Raw genomic sequence first — 18,962 nt, 5'->3', positions numbered from 1 at the left:
TCTGTCACTGGAATAGTCTCACTAGAAATTTTGTTCTCCTCCTACTTACTAAATAGAAAAGACTGAAGCCAGTAAATCCTAGCCAAATAATAGTCACTGTTCAGTACTGAGAAATAAGTAGAACTTGCTAAAGACAAAGCTGCCAATAATTATAGCCACCCACGGAACAAACCCCACAAAGAAATCCTCCACATATCAGAGAGAAAAGAATTCCCTAACATAATTTGCAATTAAAAATATGTAGAGGAATTTGTTTGGAAAAATGCTGACTATAGAACTCTTGAGATTCCACAATAGAGCAAAGAATAAGCAAGAAAGAAAAGGATTAAAAACAACAACAAAAAACCCCACTCCCATTCCAATATTCCACTACTTGGGAAACAGGAAATAAATAGGTTGGGTAGAAAAAGGCAGAGTTGACAGATGAGTGGGAATTTCAGCAAGCAAATTGCAGGGGCCATGCTTGGCACTGGTAAATGCTTAATAAATGCTTTGTCATTCATTTTCATTCATTTGTTCATCAACTAATGAAGCTGGCAGGAGTAACTAAAGAACAAAAGGAAAGGAATGTCTTAATGAGTGTTGTAAAACGCTTTGCCAGAGCACCACATCAATCCTCCCATTTGTAGCACATGTACCATAGAGGTGACCATGTTTGCTCACATCCTAACGCTAACTGGAATAGTAGTGAGAGCAAGGAACAGGCAACAAAGAGGATTGTGGGCTGTTTCCAGCTAGCAGAGGATTCTGTGACCAAAAGTTTGTGCAAGCTGATTTTTATGGATAAGGGTTAGGTTTTCTGCAGATCCGTCAACACATATTTAACTTATAATGCAGCTCAAATCCATGAAGTTATTAAAAGAACTAGGCTGAGCTCTGGGTCCTGGGAAGAGGACTTCCTGTGGTTTAGGAGGACCAGTGGAAATTTTCTCTTCCCATTAGATATAAACAAAATTTTATACACCCAAATGGTCTTTGGCACTCTCCCACCTTCTTCCAGATGGTTTTCCCCTGTTAAGTGACTTCATGTTGCCCCAAGCATACCACTGGAAAAGCTTTATCTTACTGGGTAAGCTTACTAGGGAGCCTGTCCCCTCCCCCTTCCTTTCTGTCCCCAAATGTTCCTGAATTTAAGTTCTTTCTCTCTTCTATCAAGTCTGAACTCATAAAATTTCTAAACCCTAACCCCCAATTTTGAACATATTTGCCATTTATAATTGCCTATATTTGAAAAATTACAATTTATAAACAAATAACATGAAGTTTGTCATTGGTTTATGTGGATCTGAAGAGGATATACATGTTGACTTTTTTCTAATATTAACAATTAATTTGTTTTATAAAAAGGATCCTTTAAAGAGATATAAAAAAATGGGAAATGACCCACATGAAAAAATGTTTTCAGCAACTCTCTGTGGTGGCAAAGAATCAGAAATTGAGGGGATGCTCAATTGGGGAATAGATGAACAAACTGGGGTATATAAATGTAATGGAATATCATGATTTTATAAGAAATGATGAGCAGGTGGATTTCAGAAAAACTTGGAAAGACATACATGAACTGATGCTGAGTGAAATGAACAGAACATTGCCCACAGAAACAACAACACTGTATGGATGATCAACTTTGACAGCCTTTGCTCTTCTCAGCAATACAATGATCAAAGACTAAAAGACTCATGATGGAAAATGCTATCCAAATCCAGAGAAAGAATTATGGAATCTGAATGCAGATTGAAGCATACAAATTTCACTTTTTAAAAATTAATTTTAATAAAAAGAGTTCTTGACCTTATGAAATGATTTGTCATGGAATTATCAGTCCCCTTAGGATGTTTTAAAATAGGATTAGACAGAAAAAAAAATTATAAAAATCTCTTTAGGAGCTCATCTTTTTAAAAAAGCAACATGTACCTATATTTTCCAGGTAATAAACTTCTTTCAAATAGTAAAATATGTCCTATTGATTCAACCTGTAAAATGAAACTAACATGAAAGGACTGGGTGTGTTAGCTAACAGTCAAGAGTAGCAGTTCTCTTAATTTTTAGGATTGTTTAGTGTGGGGGTGAATACTGCTTGGGCAAAGCCTATGTAGTGAAATAGCAGTGGTCTGAAAATTCTTAGAGTCTAACCACATGAATTTCTTTAATTTTCACCTCCCTATATCATTGCCTTTACTCCTCTGTGTTCAGCCGTTTTGTTTTTCTCACCACTTCCAGGAAAAAGCTCTAGGGGCCTCTGGCTCCAGAGGGAGCTCTGAAGGAAGGCAGGGCCCAGCAGAACAAACAGGACTTTTAAGATGCGACACTCTACTCCTATAAGCTTGAGAGAAAATTAAGAAGATGTGGCTGACTTATAGAGTTTAAACAACTGAGCTCGCCTGCTGGCTCTTTAGTTTGTTCCATCACTTCCTTTGTGCCATACACCTGACTAATTAACAGTGAAGGACATGACTGTTAAAAGGAGAGAGCCCACTTAGTACTTTGGCACAGGGGGCCCTGAAGAGCACTGAGTGAAATTGCACTCGGTTTGCCTTTCTAGTTCTAAGCCTCCTTTTCTTTACCCAGATATGATCTGGTTTAATTTCTTTCTCAGATTAAGAGTCAGCAGAAACTTCCATCAAGCAAGCACCTTGGTTTTTTTTTTTTAAATTGGATTCCCTAACAACTGGTGTTGTTAGGACCTAGCTAATAGACTATATGGGTTGTTGCAAAATCTGTATTAAACTGTACTCCTACCGGCTGTGTTTGCTGCCGCTGGATCGCTCTCACTTTGGGGACGGGACTTTCTCTGGAGGAGGAGGACTGCTGCCGGGACCTGCTTCCATTCTGTATGGGTTCAGCCACTAAGGCTGCTGAAGCCACTGACATGCTTCCTGTGCTCCGTAAGGAAGCACTGTGTGGCAGAGAGTGGGGGGCTTTGGCTCGGGCGCCCAGCCCGGCCTGGTCCATTTTGCGGATCTGTGCTTGCCCAGTACTATTTTGCCGTGGAAGGGCAAGAGGTATGTGTCTATCAGGTCCTGTGTGCCGCCTAGAAAAGTCTTCACTCTGGGTACTGCGTTTGGCGAAGTCTTCCAGGCTGCTGTTGCTGGGTCCACTGAGTTTGAAATCTTCACTATTACTTTGGCTTCTGGAGCTGGCAGTGCTTAAGTTCTCCAAACTGGAATCCACAGAGGCCTTTGGCATGGATGGGGTGGGGTTGTTGAGGTGATAAACTGGGTTTTGGAAGGACAGGGGTTGGAGGCTGCCTGGCTGGCTCAAGGCAGGATGCAAGGGTCTCCTCACCTGGGGGGCACTCTGTGGGGTACTCTGTGTCTCTCGGAGTTGTTTGATACTGGCCACTTGGGTGATGGAAAGCTGGCTGCCGGTCAACCGCATGGGCACATCCAGCATGATGGATGTATGGTCCATTTGAGCAGCATGAGGGTCCTGAAGATCCATAAGTGAAATGCTCCTGCCATTAGGAAGTCCATTTTCCTTTTCATCTTTTTCTGAATAAGTCATGCTTTGGGAGGATGCCTGCTGAACCAACAGTAACGTTTTACCTCTAAAATAGCTATCTGTGTTTTCTTGGGTTGGAGATTTTAACTTGTGCAAATCGCTGTGAAAAAGAAAGAGATTTTGAGTTACCACCCAGGCAAAAACCCAAGTAATTCACACTAGCCATGACAATTTTCTCTGAGATTTCATGGGACCAATTATTCTCTTTTACACAGTTTTCTCTTCAAATTTGAATTTCACAGTGAGTTGATTTTGAAGATAAAATGTTACATTATTGTGGTTTTTTTTTTCTAAAGGAATCTTACTGCTATTACTTTGTTGTATTTCAAATAATATTCAAATATGTTTTAATCCCTCCCAAATCTCTTGATTTTTAACCTATTATCATCTTCTCCCTAATTTTTCCCAATAGGGCAAAATTTCTCTGTAGATCTTCTAGGTCTTGCCATTCTCTCTCCCCTTCTATGTTCCCCCTTTATCCATGCATACCTAGAATTCAATATATTAGAACTAGAGTTTCATTTACTATAGATCAAATATACTCTTTTGGAATTTACTTTCTACTTACTACTGTTGGGAAAGAAATCAAATATGGGGATAGGGAAGATCATTGAAGGCCCTTCCTTTTCACTCAAGGTAACTTTTCAATCACTCACATTAAACATTAAAACTGAAAAACACGAGAACTAGAGAATAGCCAGCTAGTCTAACTGCATCATTTTACAGCTGAAACCACCAAGGCCCAGAGAAGTAACTGATATATCCACTATATTGGGAGACTGTCCAAAGTTAAGTAGATCTTTGTTTTCTAGAATTTAACCAAATCTCTTGATATTTCATCTATTTGATATTAGTTTAAATCCTCCCTCTTTCATACCTGTCAGTGGGGTCCTCAAATATCTTCTGCAGCCCCGAGGAGAGACTGCCACTGACATTTGGGCTGGAGTTATGTTCAGTGAAACGTCTCAATTGCTGCTGTATTGGTGTAGGATTAGTGAGAGACTTGGTAATATCAGCAAGAACACGAGGGAGTGGTCCCAACTTTGCCACAGTCGCCTGTAGGAAGGAATTTTCACCCTGATTGGATAATAAGCATCGGAACATCCGCCATGGTTTTTTTTTGGGGGGGATGATGCACATTGATGGAGGGGTGAAGGTTGGAAGGAAGGGTAGGTTTTTGCATGTGTGTGTGGCAAGTTCATAATGCATTGTTATGGAGCAGCGTAACCATGGTGACGAGATGAAGAGACGAACAAGGTGTGCAGCGGACATTGAGGAAAGAAAGGAAATAGAAAAGAAATTAGGATTAATGCAAAAAAAAAAAAAAAATAAAGACATGCTAAATAAAAACCACATTGCCATTCCAATTTAAAATGGGCATGCAAAGCAGACTAAGTCTGTGGGGGTGGAGTAGGTCAAGATGGGCTGCAGGAATAAGGCAAACCAAATACCTAATAAAAAGGCATTCAAAAGCTACAGGACCGGCTAGCTGGAGGGAACTTCCAGGGTTAACAAGTCATGTGGGAAAAGAAATGCATGCCGACATACAAGAAGGTGCTGCATTCAGGGGTCCAAGGGAGTACTGGAGGGGCAGGAGGTTGGCAGGAACATCTCATTTTCTATGTATGTTGACTGCCACATTCTACTGCCAGTTGAATGTGCATCAATAAAACAAATCTCTTTACAACAACGTCCTATCAACAGCCATCAGCAGAGGCTCCTAGGGGTAGCCCAGCTTCTAAGGGCTGTCTGGATTCGTGGAGAAGCAGCAAATTTACACCACAGAGATTTTAAACCATCATTCAGACTCAGCTAATACTGTTCCACAAAATACTTCAAACCCTGCTGATGCTTTTTGCAATAAAAAATAATAACCTTTCAGTACCAGCTTTCTTTCTCCTATTTTTTTTTCTCTCTATTACTAGACCTCTGGATTGTTGTTGAAGACCTAGTGACTTTAATGGGGAACAAAGACAAGCTCAACCGGCCTCCTCTAGCTTTAGTTTATGCTTCAAGCCAGGGTTCCCTGGTCTTTTGCTTCACAGACTCTTCTGGCAGAGTAATGAGGCCTATGGATTCCTTCTCAGAATAATACTTTTAAATGCATAAAATAAAGATAACATAGGGAATCTCTTATCATGAAATATAGCCACCAAGATATTTAAAAAGCACAAGTGCATGGATTCCAAGTGAAGAATCCCTTTTCTAAGCAGTCAGTAAACTCTTCCATACTGTTTAAATAAAGAACATACTGCCTCTTTCTCTTCTCACATTTTGCTTATTGATTCTTTTTGATCAGTAGTTAACATTTCAGATATACTCGGGCAGATGTGAAAGCCACAAGGTAGATCCAGAACAGAGCTGATGCTTGTGGATTTTGCCATACACTATTGCTTAAGAGGCCCCAAGAAAATGGTCTTTGGAAATAAATTTTGCAATATGAGGTATCTTAATTTTGCATCTAAATGTTCAAATGTTACTAGAAAATAATTATATAGATCTTCATCATGATAAAGTATATTTGTTTTTGGAAATTATTCTAACATACTACCATATATATTTATATCATATCCATGGTGAACAGACACATCAATAGATAATTATAGCCACAAATCTTACTGGTAACCAAAGTCTACTGAGTTATTCTCCTCTGTGGAGACTGTTTTTCCTGTCCAATTTCCTAAAGATAGGATTGGCATGATAGAATTTAATCAGGAACAGGAGAAAATGTAATTTTCTTTAACCTCCAAGTGGGATAACAGTCAGAAAAAGAAATTACTTAAAATGATGATTGCTTCCTATGTGTCTAATTCACACCTGTGGAGAAACAACACACCTGGATTTTCAAATCCCAGGTGGATTCTGTGGCATTAGCAATTATGAAAGCCATTTTTCTGACTTCAAGGAAATGTATTTCTCTAGTTTGAATATAATTTCCTCAGTTTTATGACAAAATCAACACTTCTGTTTGAAATAACTATATGGGATCCTGATTCACTCTATCATGTATGACTTGGACTGCAAGTTTAAATATTTGATATCAGATGTTTGCTGAAGCACCAAAACCAGCAAACTATAACTTTCACAAACTTTTAAATCCACTATTATAGGTGACACAAGGTTTTTCATTATTTCACCAATATGAGGACACTATTACAAATGCACATACTATGTACTGTTACTCAAAGAGCTTTCTTGTTTGCACCTCTATTTCTTCTGTCTACATAATAAGCACTGTAGTATACACAGTAAGGCAAGTTAGACATTTAGGATGAATCGTTCTATTTACAAACCTGCTTACCACTAGAACCATTGGGCCAAATGTTATCTTTTCAACCAGTGCTGAAATGAGTCACTCTCATGCCATCCTGTATTCAGGTACATTAAGATTCCATATCTCCCATCTCCCCTTTTATGCTTCCAGCCTGCTTTACCTTATCAAGTTGGGAAACAACTTCCCATAATAAGGAATGCAAAACAGAAAGCTCTCTGCCCAGATCAATGTAGCCATCAAAGCCAGGGGTATTTGAGATGGTGTCTGGGTTAGAAATTTCCAGAAGAAAGCGCTTCATTCCACTCCACTCATGTTCTAAGAAATCATTCATGAAAGCCATGTATTCCTCTTTGTTACCAAACCTGAAGCAAAGGGGAAAAAAGATTAATTTTTATGTAGAATATGCTTGTAAAAAAGGGAATAAAAAGGCACATTCTTTTTTGGAGTTAGGAAAGGTTAGAAATCTTCTTAAAATAACACTTTTATCATTTCACTTCTCTGCTCAAAAGTCTTTCATGGTTTTCTACAGATGATAGAATTATATCCAAAGTCTTTCCTTCTCCATCAAAGTCATTCATTTTATTGTCACCCACTAACTCAAAAGGTAATTGTGAGAGTCAAATGAGACAGCACATGTAAAATGTTTGCAAACCTTAAATCACATATAAATATTACTAGTGCTGTCACAATTACTATTACTACTGCTATTACCACCACCACCACCACCATCTTCCTATATGCTTTTCTTTGCCAGTGTTGTTTTTCCCACCTGAGATGCTTTTTTCCACCCTTTCATCCCCAGCCAAATTTTATCCTTCAAAGTTTATGAGTCCATGAAGTCCATGAAGCTCACCACAATTAATGCAGCTAACATTAATTTCTCACATCTTCAAACTCTTTTAGCAGTACTTACTGCCTATATCATACATGTAACATATACATAGTTTAATGAAGGTCTCATGTAAGGTTTCATATCTTTAAGAAGATACATGGTACCTTCTCTCCAGATAGTTTACGGACTTCTCATAAGCAAGCACTATGTTTGAATGCTTCCATGGTGTTCACCATGACATTGGGGGCTTAAGAGATATTCAATAAATGCTGATACAAAATGATGGTTAAATCAATTATAACAATTCCTATAAATATTTTTTTACATGAACACGAACAGTAAAGAGTTGCTATTTAGTGAGAATCTTTTAATGGTGCTGTAACTTTAATCAGAATTAGTTCAACTCTCAGTAAAGATATGTGACTGTGTATATATTTACAGATGAATACAGCAGAGTAGTAGTGGTACCCTTCTGGAAAATTCTTACACATACACACACACAAAATCTGATCATGCAATCCTTCCAGGATTTCTTTTTTATACTAAGGTAGTCTGCGATCAAGCGTTTATATACATTTGTAATTTGTCAATGTTCCCTCCTTCTCTCTCTTTTTCCTTTTTAACTTTAATACTTGAGAGATGTCATTATGTCACCATCACCTACTTGGCAAAATTTGCAAGGTTCTGAATAACCTTGGCAATGAGTGTCAAAGTCCTAGACGTCCGGTCATCAGGATATTCCTGCATAAGGCTGAAAAGGCTGGGGGACATGATAGCCGGGCACAAGAAACGGAGGAACAACGAGGCACTGATCAGACGCTCACTGATATCTTGCTTGCCTCTGTTCAGGCATTGTTGCTTCCAAGATGCAAATACTTCTTTCAATTCACGGGGGAAAACACTAGGGAGGAAAAAGGAAAACCCCAATTAAATATAAATATAAACAAAACAGTGTATGACACAACATATTCCTTTAGTTGGGAAATTTAAAAAAGCCTATAGTTAATCTTATATGCAAATATTTAAGTCATCTAGGCAAAAAATGATGCCCATATGCTCACCAATAAGAGTTGATGATTTTGCAAAAAGCCAGCTCACAGCACATTTTCAGGTTGCTTTGGTGGTCAAACAGTTCACTGGATGAACATTTGCTGGGATCTACTTCACAATTCTCATCTGACTCATACAGAGCCTTGATGAACTCCCCTATTAGAGGGAAGAAGATGACAGATAGCAACAATTATAAGCATCAAAATCCTATTTAGGTTTTCTGTTGGCAATTGTCTTTTGCCCTAGAATTTAGTATGGGGAATTGCTTTTTGGCATCTGCCACAGGCTTGAATGACTGTCCATCAAGGGTAATTGCTCTGAAACCATGTCCTAGGTACCAGAGATATCCTGTCTCTGGCAGAGACTAGATAATGATGTTGCAGATCAGAGGTGTTATTTTTGAAGACCTCAAGCTACTTAATAAACATGAATTCATTAACCATTATAAAGACTCAATATAGTAGACAGTTGGTCAACATTGCTATCACCTTTTAAGAAACATAGACCACAAAATCTGAATGAACTATGACTGTAAGTACTAATGATGGTACCAACAATAGACAAACTGGAGTCTAGTTTCTTCTTGATGTCCTTTTTTCTCCAAGAGACATCTAAAAGTACAGTTAAACCCATCACCTTGGAAGAGTAAGACCTGTGACTATAGATATTCTATATCATTTGTATTTCATGGTAGATCTCTAAGGAAGATGCAAGAATAGTCCTTGTTCCTTTCAAATCAGTTTACGTTCCTTAAGTACCATTGAGCAGAAACAATTTCACGAGAACTCAATGAAGTGATCAAAATCATTTCCCTGGAATCGTGAAGCGCAGTTGTCTTAGGAGGCACATTCTCTATTAACATGATAAGATATTCTTGATATAATTAACAATGTGATAAGGAGTCAAATTCATTTTTAAAAAGCTATAATGGAGAACAGCAAGTATCAATTTTGAGATACAAATTTGCTAAGAGTGATATATGTATGTCTGTATAATTTTTAAGATGTTAGATGCCTAAAACTAACATTTATATTGTTAATTATTTATCTACTAACTCACACAAGGATGATCATATTGTAATGCAAGGAATTCAGTATAAAATGATCTAAGAGAAAGTGGCCCATGTCATAAAATTATGGTCATAATATCTTCTTTTTTTTGGTAATTCTCCAAGGCTACTCAATAACTGATACTAATAACTCACAGTTACTAACATGTACTTTCCATTATTGCTGTTGATAGAAAAGCCAAATAAAACAAATGATTTAAAAAAAAATATTACCATATGCATTAAGGTATTTTAGATTTATTGTTTGAATCATTCTTCAAAACACAATGATAAAATGTTTGATAATATGGATGTTTTATAATAATAACAGAATTTTCTGGATATATTATATTTCCCATAGTGTCTAATTAAAAACACTTAAAATCTTCAAAGATCTATTTATAACTGCTATTGTTTATGGGAAATCAAAAATGAAGTGGGGTTCTTCTTAATAGGTTGTTCAAATGAAAGTCAGTCCTTTGAAAACTCCGGGACTTTTATTACCTTTAAATTTCAATACTTTATTTTCTGGGAATTTTGGGGATTAAACAAAAATATTTTAACATAGAAGTATTTGAAATGAATTCAATTTTATCACTGGAGGTCTTTTAAGTAAGGCCAATATAAGGGAACTCCTTTAAGGACCTGTCTGGTGGAATTTCTTTCTGGGAAGAAAGCTTCTTCTCTGAAATCCATTTTTTTTTTTACTGAGACTTTTAGTTCCTTTAATCCAAGATACATCAAGCATCACTTTGTGCATAAAGTCCTTTGATGCCCTTAACTGATCCCCAGTGGTCTTCCTTTAAAAATGCCTTGTAAAAATTACTTTGCATTTATCTGTGCTCCTTTATTTATATTTATTCTATTTATACCTGTGTAAAGGTATGCCTATAAATATTCTATTTATATGATGTAGCTTCCTGTTTTCTGTCTGATTAAGATGTAGATCCTTCATGGTTTTATTTATTGTATTAGCATCCTCAGTGCCTAGCCCAGTGTCTGGTACATAATATTTGTTGATTGGCTGATTGGATTTTAATCACAAAGGTGAATCTCAACTCCAAGGAACCAGTATGAGTAAGACAAGGCAACAGAGTTTGCATTGCTTTAATCAAAACAGATTAAGACAGTTGTGTGCTATACAAATTTTAAGCTGAATCCTGTCCACATTCTGAGGACATTTTAATCAATACCATTTAGGCACTGAATGCCAAGTTCAGAGAGTTAAAGGAAAAAAGTTTCTGGGAGGAACCTGTCGACATTCTTGTCCATTACATTTTCTAATTAACTGAGGGTTAGCTCAAGATCTTTTGGGGTCAATGTCTACTGGTTATAATAGTATTAATATTAAACTTTATTGGTATGCTTCGTTGGCTAAGCAAGGGCCTTATGCTAACAACATTTAATTTTTCTTAGATGATTAAGGTTCCTCTGGTACTTTATCTAAAGTACAGATTATCTTAGGTCAGTATTGTCTACTGAGTTGACACTGACTTTAGAATACATTCTGGGAATTGCTTTAAAAATACACATGATTTTTGTTTTTCTTCCCAGGTTATTTTTACCTTCTTTCTAAATCCAAGGAACAAAATAACTGTATAAATATGTATACATATATTGTATTTAACATCTACTTTAATATATTTAACATGTATGGGTCTACCTGCCATCTAGGGGAGGGGGTGGAGGGAAAGAAGGGAAAAGTTGGAACAGAGAATTTTGCAAGGGTCATTGTCGAAAAATTACCCATGCATATGTTTTGTCAATAAAAAGCTATTGAAAAATAATACACATGATTGAGGCAGCTAGGTGGCGCAGTTGATAGAGCACCAGTTCTGAAGTCAGGAAGACCTGAGTTCAAATTTGATCTCAGACACTTAACACTTCCTACTGTGTGACTTTGGGCAAGTCACAACCCCATTTGCCTCAGGGGAAAAAAAATTTTTTTTACTTGTCATTTTCCTCCTTAAAAAATTAAAAAACAAAAAAACAAAAAAACCCAAAAATATTTCAGTTGATTACAGAAGATATTCCAGTTGCAGTAATAGAGCTGAAAGGTTCTTCAGAGTTCAAAGACCCAAAGCATAACTGAAGAACAACTTAATTGATGTATCCAGTGAGAGGAATTTTAGTACACACAAAGCACAATGAAGAATCACAAAATAAACAACACAATCTACCTCCAGGAAACTTACCAATGGAGAAAATTACTCCACTGAGAGTAACCATTTTTTTCCACATTGGCCATTTGTGTTATATTTTAAATAAAGTAACAGATCGGTTTGATTACTCAAATCCCTTGTCCTAAGTCTTTGTTAAACTGTTTTATGTCCCAGTAGAAAATATAATCTTCATCATCTATTTAAATTGCTCTTTCTTATTCAAAATATAGAAATACATTTTTATCGCATTCACATGGAAATTTATTTAACTCACCATGTTGTATGAAGGCGATATTGTTTTGTGAACTCAACAATAAGTATTTAGTCAATATATATTTTACTGAATACCTATAATGAACACAGACCTGTTCTAAAAGCTTCATCTGCAGTTTTACAATACAGTTTATAATGTGAGTGCAAAAAGGGACTTATGTAAATTAAGCTGCACAGTATCTTGACTTTAGTCAAAATCAAAACCAAAGGAATAAAGTATAAAAATGAGAAAAAACACTTGACTACAGAACAAATTGAAGATAAAAAGCAACTAAAGTGAGTCTATTATCCCTTTAGGTTGAAATAATAGCAAAAAGACAATGGATATGGATGGGGGTTTGCTTTTTACCAAGTGCATCATGGAGATACTGCTGTCCTACGAGCTTCAGATACTCCTCAATGGATTTGGTGGCGATTGTGTTCTCCCTGAAGATCAATACATCATGCTCTCCACAACGATCCACCTCAGACATCACCAGGTCTGTCAGAAAATCCTGGAAGGGCATGGTTGAAGAAAGCAGAAGGCAACTGAGAAAATGATGCATATTGCAGGAAATCATGTGATTAATGGATGCCCTATTTCTAAACTGAGACTAGTGGAGTCTCTTAGGACTAGAAGACAGAACTCATTTAAGATTCTTTTTTCTTTGTATGAGCCTGGGCAAATCACTTAACTTCAATTGCCTCAGGAAAAAAAAATTCTTTTTTCTTTGCTTTTGAGTGTCAAAGGTGTCAGTTTAGCTGCTATAAGGTGGAAGAGTAAACTAGGAAACTATAAGTATATGACTGTCAAATAAAAAGAGGTAGAAATTATTAAATGATTTTTTTCATTTTACATCAAAATTGTAAACACTAATGGACTTTTATCTAGGGTAATTCAGAACCACAAAAGAACAGCTGATTAATAAGCATCAATAGTACTTTTTTGCTATTGATGAGCAATTTTAAGGAACAAAAGACATACCTAACATACTGAAAGTGAGAAGTATTCCCAAAATTGTGTTATTAAATATCACCTCAAATTACTAATAATAGCACAAGAAAATTCTGGACTACTACAAGTAAATTAAATCATAAAATAGAATAATAATCTATCTATGTATATGTCTGTTTCTCTTCAAAGTTTGCAAAGTACACATGTTGAGGCTCACTGGCACCTATTATATATTCCTAAGAAATATTCAGTTATTAAGTCCATTTTCTAGAAGGGAAAATTGAAGATCACAAAAGTTGAGTGGCCTGTCAACTGTCCTATGGCTGTTAAGTGTCAGAGATGGGATTTAAACACAGTTCTTCCTTATTTCAGAGCCAGCATGCTACATAATGAGGAAGATAGGATTTTAGGCTTCAGGTGAGGTGCTTTAACTACAAATGCAGACCTTTTCCACAACACAGAGAGCTCCCTTGGGGCAATAGGATAGGATCATAGAACTAGCAGAACTTGAACCCAGTTCAATAGTTCTGAGGCCATGCTCTATATTCTGCATGCTCCTTGCTGATGATCAAGTACATGGATTTATTCTAAATGACGTTTAAGAAATTTTAATAAACACTGCTCTTTTCAAGTACAAAATGAATGGTCTCTGTCTCAGCTCAAAGCATTCTCAACAAGCTATTCTAACCCTATGAACACACACACACACACACACACACACACACACACACTCTTATATGTGACATAAGTTGATAGGAAAAGTCCTAGTTGTATAATCATGTCGAGCAGAATTTGCAGTTTGTGGGCCCTCCACTTCCCCTTCTCCACCTACCCTGGCCCTGCCAGTACTCTGAAGAATGTGCACTAAGGCACAAGCCAGCTCTTCTTTGTTCCGCACACTAATCACAGGCTCTAAGACAGAGCACAGCATGGTGTAGTTGCTGGTGACAAATTCGGCAAATTCTTTGTACTGCTCCATAGGTAGAATGGTGATGGTCTGGAAACGCGACTTAATCCGAATAGATGGGCCTCCGGTCTTCCCTTTGTTGGGTGTGGGCGTGCTCACGGGGTACCATTTCTCCACAAACTGGCGGCCAGTCACGCTAGCTGTGGGGATGTTGACAAGTCCTACATAGTTATTCTTGTCCTTTTTCTTCTTTTTTTCCATGTCCTTATAAATGTGAACTGTGATGCTATGGAGGGGGGGAAGGCTGTAAAATTCAAAATGTTCACCCCAGAAAATATTGTCTGCTTTGGTCTTGCTAGTTGTACGAGCAAAAAGGGTATCATCAAGGCACAGCTCACAGAAATACTTCTTCTTGGGGGCCAGGTCCTTGGCTTCGATAATCCACAACCGTAAAACATTCTCGGCCCTTCTACAATTGTCCTGTAATGAAAAAATAAAGCCAAATTGAAGTACTGTTATCTCAGAATCAGAAACCTGTGGTTTAAACCAATCCTGTAGAATTATGAAATCATTAATAATAAACTGAAGTCCTTAAATGCATAGGTGTTAATTTTCATCACGGATATCAAATGATGGCAAGAACTTCAGATGAGAAAAGAAGACCTGGGAATGATTTAGCTAATAACACAATGTCAGAGACTGATGGATTGTATCTTAAAATATAGGGATGATGGACACATGACCAAAAATAGAATGCATTTAACACAAGGACTGGCAAAAATATATTTGCCTGCAACTGTAAATCTAATGAAAAGATGTTTAAACTAAAAAGGAAAAAAGGGGAAAAAAACTTTTAAGTATGTCAACCCGGCTAGATTACAGAGAGAACAGGAGAATAGGAAATCTAGAAATTTATAGGAGACAAAATACATGAAAATAATCTTCAATAAACTCTCAAGTCTCATACTATATACAGCTGTACAAACTATAGATAATAACTAAAGTAAATTGATTTTATGAGTACTGCTGAATCTTGTTGGTTTGAGGCCCATTAGCTGAGATCCTGGAAAGACATACTTATTCAAAAGAAATAAGAGAGCTAAAAAGAGTGGGAAAATGGAGCTGTGATATCTGTCAATAAAATATACTTGCATTTGCAAATCTAGTAACCAGAGCGATAGTATGGTAGACATGATATGGTAAACTGTAATTTATCTGGATGAAAAGAAGACAGAGATACCAAACTGTATATCCCCTTTGATCCAGCTATACCACAAAAAAGTTATAGAAAGAGAAAAAGGGTTTATATACAAAAAATACTAATAGCAGCTCTTTTTGTGGAATCAAAAATTGGAAACTAAGGGGATGTCTTTTTATTGGTGAACAACTAGACAACTGTAGTATATGAATGTAACGGAATGTTATTGTACTTACAGAGATTCTGAGACAGTTTCAAAGGAAATAGGGAAGACCTCTACTAACTGATTCAGAGACAAATGAGTGGAACTAGGAGAAAAATTTACTTAATGACAACATTGGGAGCAGCTACATGATGCTATAGGAGATAGAACATAGACTCTGAAGTCAGGATCTGATTTCAAATACAACTTCAGATACTTTCTACTTTCTAGCTGGATACTAGGCAACCCTCAGCAAAAGAACAACAACAACAACAACAAAAACATAATGATAACTTTAGAGAGAATGAAAAAAACTTAAGAAACTCTGATCAACATATTGATAAATAAATCCAGAAGAATGAGGCTGAAATGTGGTACTCATCTCTAGAAAGAGAAGTGAGGTATTTCAAATGCAGTAGGAGACAAATTCCAGGCATGGCTAATGTGGGAATTAGTTTTGCTGGACTAGGTAGTTATATATTTAGCTTTATTTGAGGACTTTGTTTTCTTTTATTTGTTCAATGGGTATGGGGAAATAATGGGGAGGGACAGTTAATAAAAAAAGCTAAAACAAAGAAGATATGGATGAGGAATTTGGGAATCAGAGGTTTGTTTTTATCTAAATTCACATTTGCCTACTGCTTTACAAATGTTATCTCATTTTTATTTTCATAACAATCTGTGAGGTAAGTGCTATTCTGATCCCTATTTTATAAATGAACTGAGTTAGAGAAAAGTTAAGTGGCTTACTCAAGAGTCTCTTACTCTTAAATCCAATGCTCTGGCTACTGTGCCACTTTTCCATATGAAAGCACAATTATCTAGCTAATCTGCTGTCTCTCTACAAAAAACAGAGCAGTTAATCATTTTTGACTTGCTTTAACAATTTCAGCCCTTCAAAAGAAGGTGGGATGAACAAAGAGAACCACCATTTTGAATTCTAATAACTCTCACCAATAAACAGGAACTGGGTACTGAGAGGAAATGACAGAGACCTAAAGTGAAATGGCCATATCGCATTAAAAATTTGGATTAATGAAGATTATGAAGGCCAGGAATAATCTGAGGATGCATACCAGGTTTTTAATAAGCAGATATCTAAAAGTTCAGGGAAAGATAGATAGGATCCCTGTAGGACATGGGTTCTTAACTTTTTGTATGTGTCCTGGACTCCAGTTGCATTCTGGTGAAATTTATATCTTCTTAGAAATGATTTTAAACAAATGAAAGAAATACTAAATTTTCAGTTATAGATTAGTGAAAATAAAGAGGTATTTTCTTCTCATCCAAATTAATTTTCCCCCTGAAATCTCAACATAGATCCCTTGAGATCTTTGGACTCCCACGTTTAAAAGCTTTTCTTGAAGAATAAATTAATTGAGGATTTATGGAAAACTTTCAAGAATGAATTCTGATGAGGAATACAACATTTCCAAAAGCATTTGTTAATACATTCTGTCTCTAATCAAATGATCATTTGTGGAGTTGTACTGCTTAATCATGCTACCAAGAATCCTTGGAATTGCTAAGAACCCAAGGCCACCATATTACCTTATTGGGTTGTACTGTTCGGCGTAGATTTTCCATCCACTTGTCTCTCTCTGAAGCTGAATTACAGCTGAAACATTTACTTCCACTCAAGTAGGTTACCTAGAACACAACATATTGTAGATAAAGGTAAAGAGACTAGGGCTATGGATTCTTTTACAATGTAGTGGATAATGTCTTCAAATACCACTTATGATTTGGGCCTTAGTGTTTTGAAAAATGTTACACTATAAGAAGACTTTATCAATTCTGAAAAATAATATAATGCAAGTGTGATATTGTTTGTCCTGTGACCTACAGTTGAGAATTAGATGATCTATTCAATTAGGGAACAATAGGCCAAAAAGAATTTAAATAACTTGATTTAGCAAATATTACTTTCTTCCTATTTCTTCCTATTGCATTTTTTGGAGGATATATAGTTTATAATGATCTATTTCTTTAAGATAATCAACTAACCAAAAATTCATTATCACAGTTCTAAATCCAGAAAATCATATGGTAAGCAATACATTTAACTACTCTCTCAATCCTTACTCCTTTACCTCAAAGCAGAAGTCTTGTCCAAGTATGCTGCTGTGCAGTGGTTTTACTGATACTGGTTCTCCTCTGCCAAGGTCCAGACATTCTACAGCACTGCATGGGCTGAGTAAAGATTCATGGGAACGAGACTCTTTTAACTTGGGCAATCCACGAGACCTAAATGATGGAAGGGGAATGATAAAGCATTTCTAATAAAGGATGAAGATGGTTAGTTATAGCCAAAGTGTTAAGATCTACTGTGGTAAGATAATGACCAACATAAAAATGATTAAAGCAAAATAACAGCAAAAGGAGGAATGGGTTAGTAGTTGGTTCGCAAATATTTGTGTTTATAGTATACAAATATGATTTTACATAGTCCACAAACATACAATGATTTTATTAGTCTCTTAAAGTCTCTCCTGTATTTATTATCTTTTTTTTTCTTCTTTATCCCTGTTTTTTAGATGGAGAAACTTAAAAAATTTGGGTTTTTCTGCAAAAAGTTTGACACAAGAGTTCTGTTTCTACCACCTCCCTCTCTCCCCAGGCTATTGCTCTAGTCCCATTTCTTTTAACAGAAGAAATTGCTATCACCTCATTCTGTGTTTTTTTTTTTTTTTTTTTTTTTTTTTTTTTTTTAATTTTTCATGCTAGATTTCCTTCAGTTAATTGGTCCAAATCCCTCATTTAGTCCACAGAAGAGTTCTGTGTCAATCCTGGAATTCTTTACACTATGAAATCATTATTACAGTCAATTTCAAAGTACTGTTCTGAGATGCCATTTCTTAAAAGGACTAACATCACTTCCAGTAGGTGATTTTTAAAGACTTCTTTCACTGATAGTATTTTTAAAAGAAGCACATTGAAGGGAAACTTGTTTAGGTCACCCACATCTTTTGCAAATAAATGCTATTAATCTCTTCCAGAGGAACCAATCTCAATCTTTACTATTAGTGCATCCTAATTGATTTGCTTTCTTAGGTATCAAAGGAATAGCAGGAATTCCCTTCCTTTTAGCATAAGCTGACATTTGATGCTTGTACTTTACCTAGCTTGGAATAATTACTATTGGAATAATATACTATGAAACAGTATTTTAAAATTCTGAGTTGGATGTTCATACAACAATCATTAACATTCATTTATCATAAAACATTTAAAAGATTCCAAGAACAAATTCTTAGTAGCACATATCAGAAGAATTATATTCTACAAATTACTTTATTGTTGAAAACAAATAAACACATATAGGTGCCTCCCATCATTTCCTCTAAGTAATCATGTTAAATAAATGCAGATACTTAATGCCCCTGGAGCTTTTAGACTATGAAACAAGAAATGAGAAACTGGTACTAGAGGTTTTTGTCTCCATCCTAACTCTTATGGAGACTTGGATATAACAATGTAGAGAGTAAAAAAGAATTCTATCCCATTTGATTTTCCACAAAATCAACCACTACTTCAACTCAGGTTTCCCTACATTCTTAAAAATAATGCAAAATTTCTAA

At 36.1% G+C, this 18,962-nt stretch overlaps 1 protein-coding gene across 9 annotated transcripts in view; it reads right to left on the bottom strand.

Moving 5' to 3' along the window:
• RASAL2 (RAS protein activator like 2) overlaps positions 1-18,962 on the bottom strand; it is a 320,395-nt gene that overhangs the window by 17,565 nt on the left and 283,868 nt on the right. For 6 of the 9 annotated variants that reach the window (XM_074308462.1, XM_074308456.1, XM_074308454.1 and 3 more), the window contains 9 exons: positions 17,475-17,628; positions 16,933-17,031; positions 13,907-14,461; positions 12,490-12,634; positions 8,669-8,813; positions 8,272-8,508; positions 6,936-7,137; positions 4,379-4,578; positions 2,740-3,601 (listed from right to left, as the gene is read on the bottom strand). In XM_074308462.1, the coding sequence (XP_074164563.1) occupies positions 2,740-3,601; positions 4,379-4,578; positions 6,936-7,137; positions 8,272-8,508; positions 8,669-8,813; positions 12,490-12,634; positions 13,907-14,461; positions 16,933-17,031; positions 17,475-17,628 (2,599 nt within the window). The remainder of the gene's footprint in view (positions 1-2,739; positions 3,602-4,378; positions 4,579-6,935; positions 7,138-8,271; positions 8,509-8,668; positions 8,814-12,489; positions 12,635-13,906; positions 14,462-16,932; positions 17,032-17,474; positions 17,629-18,962) is intronic. The other 3 variants (XM_074308463.1, XM_074308457.1, XM_074308455.1) reach the window with 1 other exon arrangement.

This window comes from Sminthopsis crassicaudata, chromosome 4, assembly GCF_048593235.1.
Source record: "Sminthopsis crassicaudata isolate SCR6 chromosome 4, ASM4859323v1, whole genome shotgun sequence".
Lineage (NCBI taxonomy): Eukaryota > Metazoa > Chordata > Mammalia > Dasyuromorphia > Dasyuridae > Sminthopsis > Sminthopsis crassicaudata.
The sequence above is the reverse complement of the archived record's forward strand: the minus strand, read 5'-3'. Positions and strand labels throughout refer to the sequence as shown.